The sequence below is a fragment of the Sapajus apella genome, unplaced genomic scaffold, assembly GCF_009761245.1.
Source record: "Sapajus apella isolate SASKATOON/1434 unplaced genomic scaffold, GSC_monkey_1.0 scaffold144, whole genome shotgun sequence".
NCBI classification, from domain to species: domain Eukaryota; kingdom Metazoa; phylum Chordata; class Mammalia; order Primates; family Cebidae; genus Sapajus; species Sapajus apella.
Window position 1 is genome coordinate 484,867 of NW_022437084.1, and position 7,961 is coordinate 492,827.

General features: G+C 50.9%; 1 protein-coding gene across 1 annotated transcript in view; it reads right to left on the bottom strand.

Annotated features, from left to right (window-relative positions):
* The window catches only part of PPP2R1A (protein phosphatase 2 scaffold subunit Aalpha), a 37,890-nt gene that overhangs the window by 10,281 nt on the left and 19,648 nt on the right, over positions 1-7,961 (bottom strand). Inside the window, exons 3-9 of the mRNA XM_032264360.1 lie at positions 6,252-6,352; positions 5,422-5,654; positions 4,139-4,286; positions 3,861-4,016; positions 1,337-1,451; positions 1,156-1,226; positions 573-707 (exon numbers count right to left, since the gene is read on the bottom strand). Coding sequence (XP_032120251.1) covers positions 573-707; positions 1,156-1,226; positions 1,337-1,451; positions 3,861-4,016; positions 4,139-4,286; positions 5,422-5,654; positions 6,252-6,352 — 959 coding nt within the window. The remainder of the gene's footprint in view (positions 1-572; positions 708-1,155; positions 1,227-1,336; positions 1,452-3,860; positions 4,017-4,138; positions 4,287-5,421; positions 5,655-6,251; positions 6,353-7,961) is intronic.

Here is a 7,961-nt window from a genome sequence, read left to right on the forward strand (position 1 = left end):
CAAAGTGCTGGGATTACAGGCTTGAGCCACCGCGCCCGGCTTTTTTTTTTTTTTTAAGAGACAGTGTCTTGCTCTGACATCCAGGCTGGAGTGCAGTGGTGCAAAACTGGCTCATTGCAACCTCTGCCTCCTGAGTTCAAGCGATTCTCCTGCCTCAGCCTCCCAAGTAGCTGAGATTACAGGCACCCACCACCACACCTAGCTAATTTTTGCATTTTTAGTAGAGACAGGGTTTCAACATGTTGGCCAGGCTGACCGCAGGTGATCCTGGATCTCGAACTCCTGACCTCAGGTGATCTACCACCTTGGCCTCCCACAGTGCTGGGATTACAGGTGTAAGTGACCATGCCCGGCCATAAATAAAATTTTTTTAAAATTTTGACTTTATTTTTCATATCCTTAATGCTCAAGAAAGGACTCAAGCAGAGTGCCTGGAGGAATGCATGCATGAACACACAGCTATGCCCACAATCGTGCAACTCAGCAAAGATCTGGATGTCTGTCCAGCCCCAGGGCAAGGCTCTTCACCTGTCCCCTCCACAAACCCAGAGCTGAGATCCTGGCACCCTTACCTCATCCTTCAGCTGAGCCAGGAAGAGGGGCAAGAGGTGCTCGATGGTGTTGTCTTTGCCCAGGATGGGAGAGAGGCCCATGATGACAGAGGCCAGGGCTGACTTGACATGTTGGTTGGCGTCGGACACCAGCTCCTGGGAGAGAGAAGGGATAGGCACAGGGTCAGGGCAACCCCTGCAGCAGCAAGTGACCAAGCGGATGCCAACTCCTAAGAGACAATAACCTGCTTCTGCCCCTCTCATTCATGGAGGAGGGGATGGCTTAAGGTATAGGAAAATCACTGTTCCTTATGTGTATTACCTGCTTAGAGTTCAGTGACCCCTGCTCTCAGCAGCCCCCACTCCAACACCAAACCCCTGTGAATGAGAGGACTCAGTGACTTCTGAGGTTCTAGAAAGTACTCCCAACTCTAAGGCTGGCTCCACGCTGCAGTCAGGACCCCTAACTGCTTAAAATCCAAGAGCTGCCTGGTCCCAGAGGGCTGGGAACCTGGTCTGCAGCTGACTATCCCAAAGCCTTGTCTCCAGCCCCTTTTTTGGGAGGCTTGATCCCCTTGGTTACTCCCATTAAACTCTCTGTTACCTTGATGCAGGGCAAGATCTGGGACATGATCACATTCTCCCGACAGTCAGCTGAGAGGTTTTCACAGAACTCTGTGGGCACGGAGAGGGAGGCAAAGGGAAGTGAGACCCAATGTTCTAGCTCCACCTCCAGCCACTTGGACGCCCACCCGACTTGCTGTGTTTTGGCTGCCAGCACCAACCTTTGACCTTGTGGGAGGCTGCGGCCCTCACCTCGGCCTCACAGTCCTTCATCAGGTTCTGGAAGGCAGGGACCAGGTCTGTCTTGGTGATCTCAGGCCCCACTGCTTTCTGGAGCTGCAGACAGGAAGGAGAGGTGGAGAGTGAGAAAGCCTGGCAGGTACTCTGGGCTAAGGAAGCCAAAATCAAAGTGAAGGCGCCAGAATTAGGGGCCAGAGTGCGGGCCTTGGAAGCACTGCTAAGATCTAATCCGAGCGCCAAGTCCAGGCCCAGGGCAAGGCTCTTCACCTCACTCAGTCTCCTTTTCTTCAGAAGAAAAATGAGGACTGCAAGGGCACCTACATCATAGTGTCAGCATTAAAAATAACAGATTTCCATATTGTTCAGGCTACTGGGGTTGGGTTTTCTGTTACCAAAAACATTCTAATGATATAGTGACTGCAACTTTTTGATATATATATAGGGCTGTATTTCTTAAAGATCTGTTACCAGAAACACGTATTACTTTTGTAATGAAAATAAAACAATAGGCCAAGTGCGGTGGCTCACCCCTATAATCCCAGCACTTTGGGAAGCAGAGGTGGGCAGATTACTTGGGTCCAGGAGATCAAGACCAGCCCAGGCACACAGTGAAACCCTGACTCTACGAAAAAATACAAAAATTAGCCGGGTGTGGGGGTGGGCACCTGTAGTCCTAGCTACTCAGGAGGCTGAGGTGGGAGGATCACCTGAGCCCAGCAGGTCAAGGCTGCAGTGAGTTGTGATTGTGGCACTGCACTCCAGCCTGGGTGACAGTGTGAGACCCTGTCTCAAAATAAAAATAAAACAATAAACATTGATGGGGAAGAAGGCATCCCCATCTTCTTTACAGGGCCGGGTGTGGTGGCTTACACCTGTAATCCCAGCAATTTGGGAGGCCGAGGTGGGAGGATCACTTGAGACCAGGAATTTGAGACCAGCCTGGCCAACATGGTGAAACTCCATCTCTACTAAAAATACAAAAATTAGCTGGTGTGGTGGCACACACCTGTAATTCCAGCTACTCAGGAGGCTGAGGCTCAAGAATCACTTGGGTCTGGGAGGTGGAGTCTGCAGTAAACTGAGATTATGTCACTGTACACCAGCCTGGGTGAAAGAATGAGACTCTATCTTAAAAAAAAAAAAAAAAAAAATGGAGGCACGCTTGGCCCTGCCTTTTCCTGGCACCAGACATGGAAAGGTGCCTGGCTCTTGCTGCAAAGCTGCTTCCTGAAGACCTGGTAGGAAACAGGACAGTTCATTACTATGAAGGGAATGAACAAGTAAAAACCTTGAAGGGCCTCATGTTATCTGGGGCAAATATTACCTTTTATTCATCTTGCAAATATTTACTGAGTGTCTACTGTGTGCCAAGAACTGGTTTAACAGCCTAAAATTCCTGCCCTCATGGAATTTGTATTCTAACACCCAGTGTGACACAGCTCAGGAGATAAGGATGGGAAGAACCTTTCCTAACTGTAGTGCTGGTATGCTATTCTGAGGCTCTGAGTCCTGGCAAATGACAGTGGTAACCAGCATAATTACAGGCAAAGGGCACCCCAGGGTAGAGTGGCATTCAAGGCCTCTCTGATCCCACCCTGCCCTCTCTCCTGCATTCTCTCAGGCTGGGCCATCAAGATCAGGCCTCCATTCTTCACCCCCAGTGCCTAGCAATAGCTGGTGCTTAGCAAACATGTTTGAGGGATGAGGCAATCTGGATCACTGTAAAAGGAGCACTGGCCTGGGAGTCACAGACCTAGAGCCTAGAGTCTCGTCCCCTTTCTGCCTGGCTGGTAGTGTCACTCTGACCGATTAATTAAACTTTCCAGGGTCGGGAATGGTGGCTCGCACCTGTAATCCCAGCACTTTGGGAGATCGAGGCGGGCAGATTACTTGAGGTCAGGAGTTCAAACCAGCCTGGCTAACATGCTGAAACCCCATCTCTACTAAAAATACAACATCTAGCTGGGTGTTGTGGTGGGCACCTGTAATCCCAGTCCCTCAGGAGACTGAGGCAGGAGAGTTGCTTGAACCCGGGAAGGGAGAAGTTGCAGTGAGCCAAGATTGCCCCACCATACTCCAGCCTGAAAAACGGCACTTTAGCCTGGGCAACAGAATGAGACATGTCTCAAAAAATAAATAAATAAATAAACAAACAAACGCAACTTTTTGGGCTTTGTCTCTCCCTTTGTGAAAGGAGAGTTTGATTTTATCAAGAACACCCCACACGTGTGACCCTTCTCTGCTCCTGTGGCACTTTCCTCCACAAAGTCTTAACTTAGCCTCAGAATCCTTCACAAGGCAGTACTCCCAGTTGCCACATCAATCAACCAGGATTGGCATGTGAAATGAGATGCAATTAGATGATCATAGAGATCTTATTGCTCAAACGCCCAATGATTCTGTCGGTCTAATGGAAAACCTCAGCTCCTATATGCTTCCCTTCTGAGGGTGTCAGTGTCTTCACTGACAATGTCAGTGGGACAATGTCAACAGTCACTCACGTACCTCTGTGAACTTGTCAGCCACCATGTAGCGGACGCGCCAGGACTTGTCCTCAGCGGCCTGGCGCAGAGTAGGCATCACCAGGGCCTCCAGATCTTCCTGGGGCAGGAGTTGGGCGATGTTCACGCACGCCTCCACTGCCAGCAGCCGCACCGAGTCCTGGGGAGAGGAGAGGAGCAGGGGGAGGGCAGCAGAGGCCTTGCTGAGCTCTGGGATTCTCTTTCAGGGGCAGGTCCATCAGAAGGATGGGAGCGCAAAGACGGCCATGGAGCAAAACCCACCTGCTCGTCAGAGGCCAGGTTGGAGAACATGGGGATGATCTCACTCTTGACGTTGTCCAGCTCCAGCACCTTGGCAAACTCCCCCAGCTTGGAGGCTGCGGCCCGCCGCACCATGGGGGTGTCATCTGAGCACAGGTTCCGGAAGTACCTGGGATTTGGGGATGGGGATCCTGAGGCAGCAGACAGCATAGACTCTGCAGGCGTGTGGGTCCAGGCTTTAGCTGAATAACCTTGGGCAGGTGATGACCCCCTCTCTGTCTTCCCAGCCCCATGAAATGGAGCTGACAGTAACACTACCTACCCCACAGGTCCTCATGAGGTTTAAATGGGATAATATGTGTGAGACGCTTTGCAAATTGCACATGATAAATCTAGTCAATGGTAAGTGTTGATGATTACATTATCATGACCATAAAAATTGCTTAACCAACAGGCCAGGCACGGTGGCTCATACCTGTAATCTGAACACTTTGGGAGACTGAGGCAGGAGGATTGCTTGAGCCCAGGAGTTTAAGACCAGCCTGAGCAACATAGTGAGACCCCATCTCTACCAAAAATAAAAAATGAGCCCAGCGTGATAGTGCACACCTGTGGTCCCAGCTACATGAGAGGCTCAGGCAGGAGGAATGCTTGAGCCCAGGAGGTTGAAGCTGCAGTGAGCTATGATTGTACCACTGCACTTCAGCGTGGATGACCGGGAGAGATCCTACCTCAAAAAGCAAAACAAAAATTGCTTAACTAAGAGGCTGGTCTAGAGCCACAGAAAGGCTTTATTTCTCAGCAGCAACTGCTAGGGTCAGAAATGGTGGGAGCCGGTGTAAGTAACCAGGCATGTGTACAGTTGTAAACCACAGTTCTGGAATGAGTCATGGCTCAGGCCTGGGCTTGACGGTCAACTCTTTGGAAAGCAGAGGAGCAGGAGGCTGAAAACTGAGGTGGTTTATCTGCCAAAGGCACTATCAGATGCGATTTGCTGAGTTTATTTCAGATTTTGCACTAAGCACTGTATATGTGATAATTCTTTTAAATCCTCACATTAACCAGGGGGAAGGAGGAACTGTCATCTCATTTCCCAAGTGAGTGAGGGGCAGAGGTGGTAAACTGACACCCAGCTGTGTCCAGAGACCAACTCTTGAGGATGTGGCCTATTGGGTAGTAAGCAGGAGTGAGAGAGGAGAGAGTTCGGGCATTTGAGCCGCAGGAAGACCAAAAGACTGAGGCTTTAGAGAAGGAGACCAAGATGAGGGGGGAGGCTGGAGCTTCCAAAGGGGGCGGAGACTCACTGTCGAAGTTCCGCCTTGACAGCACTGGACACTCGAGGGTAGCAGACAGAGAAGAGGCCACAGGCCGAGGTTCGGGAAGTAAACCAGTCGCCGCCCGCCAGCCGCTTCACCAGCGGCACGAAGTGCGCCTCCAGGTCAGAGGGCGAGTGCTCATGGGAGATGGCCCGTAAGGACTCCACGGCCTTGTCCCGCACCACTGTCTCCTCCACTGTGGCCAGCGACTCCAGGGGTGGCTGTGGTGAGAACACAAAGTCACTGGACAGCTCCCTCTCCACCATCCCTGGCCCTGGGGCCCCATCCTGCACACCCTCGTGGGCTCATCTCCTCAAAGAAACCTTCCCCATTACCCACCCTGGCCTTCATCAAAATAGCATTTAACAATGGTTGCAGTGAAGGATTCAAAGAAAAAAGGTAATATTATGCCAGCCAGTAGATGGTCTCTGTCAGTGTGCCTTCCACAAGGGTTCTCATCTAGGGGTCCTTGAAGGAGTTTCACTGGGGCCCGTGAATCTTACACATGTCACTTTCTGAGGAGAAAATTCTTAGCCTCTCAAAGTGCAATTTTCATCACTGATCATATGTAGAATCCCAGGTGAAGCCTGGCACCGGGCACCTACCTGACCACTAAACAGTAAGGATGACAACTGCAGCCTGAATTTACGATACTAAAAGCCACTGCTGACTTGTTGGATTAAAGCGGACGTCCATGGCCCATCTGTTCTGATGTGATTCCCATGCTCTCCAACACGCTCCCCTCCCTGCCCTAGGCTGGTGAGACCATGGGCCTGACCCTAAGGGGTGGGCAAGAGGACTTCCTGCCTTCCACTCACCAGCAGGCAGTGCACGTATTCTGGGCCTCCCACCAGGGTAGTGAAGGTTCCCAGCTGTTCTGCCAGGGCGAGGAGGACCTCATCTTCATCATAGATGGTATCTGTGGAACCAAGGAAGACAGACTCAGTGACTGTCCCATCCCAACTCTGACCCCAGCCCAAGTTCAGGATGCACCGACTCCACTCTGCTTCCTCAGGCCGTGAGCACTCATTTTCCCCATCCGCCCACTTGTTCCCCACTCTCCACCTGGGCTGACACAGAGATCAAGGCACAGATTTGGCTGGGATGACAGAGCCCTAAGTCCTGCTTCTGCCCGCTACTAGGTGTGGAATACTGACTGAGTGATTCCACCTGAGTCCCAGCTTCTGCATCTGTAAAATGGTGTTCATCACCCCTCCCTCTTAGTGAGGCTACGGCGAGGAGCAAATAAGACCAGGTGTATAAAGCGCAGAGCATGGTAAACGAGAGCTGTTTTTTGGTCCAGCTTCTCCCCTCAGCATTGTTCTCTCTGCCAGAAATTTCTTTGTATCCTTGGAGATTCAGTTTAGCTACCTCTTCTTGGAAGATTTCTAGGATGTCCACTAGAACACCCTCTCTGGGCTCACTCTCCCTCTCCTTTCAGGCCAGCTTTCCCAGATCCTTAACATCCGCTACAATCAGCGAGCCCAGGACTTGCTGCTCTCTGTGCCTCAGTTCCTGCCAGAGCTGAGAACAGATAGACAGCAATTTAGGTTTGCTGAAAGAACGAATGATATGTGAAGGGAAAACCTGTTCTCTCCCTAATGCCTAAAACCAAAGGCTTCTCTCTTAAACTCCATCCTCGCACCTCTGAGGCAGTGGGAACTGCTCATCTCTGTATAGCAGAAGATGCTAATATCCCTGGCAACTATTAGCACTTAAACCTCCTGTGTTTAAGTTGGGTATATGGCAATCCAGCAACCAACTACATTTCCCAGATGCCCCTGCAGTTGGCAAGGCCATGTGACCTTGTTCTGGCCAATAGGATATGAGTGCAAGTGGTGCGTTCAACTTCTGGGTCACCTCCTTACCGCAACCTTCTCATTTAAGTAGTCATCATCATCCCCATTTTATGGTGGGTTCAAGTCTTGCTCTACTGTGGGCTGCTTATACAGCAATTCACTTCCCCTCTCTGAGGCTTTCTCATCCCCCAAATCACAACAGGGTTGGTTTTTACTTCACAGGATTGTTCTGAGACTAACAGGAAATAAATGCTTTCAGTGAAGAGCTCAGCACAGGGCCCAGCAGGAGGGTTAGCATCTCTGCCTCTTCCTTCAATCAATACATTCTCGCCAATATGACTCTGGCTACACTGTTCTTAGGCTTGTTCCCAGTCTCAGTTCCCCTGGGTCCCTCTGCACGCAGTTAAAACCACCCTCCCTGCTTTCTTTGTCTCCTGGAGACCTTATGCATATCCACAGACTCAATTCTTATTCTCCAGTCTAGACCTCGGAGCCAAGCAATGCTGCTGAAGGCCAAACACCTGGGAACTGCCAGCACCTTGTCTTACCACCAATCCACACAGAACTGTCCTCCTTGGAAGGGCTGGCAGCACCTTCTGAGCCATGCCTGTCAACCCTCCCAACCTAAGGTCACTCTGACCATCTCTAGCTGTCACCTGGGAGACTGCAATAGCTTCCTACATGGTTTTCCTGCTTCCACCTTTGCCCCTACACCATCTGATCTCCCAG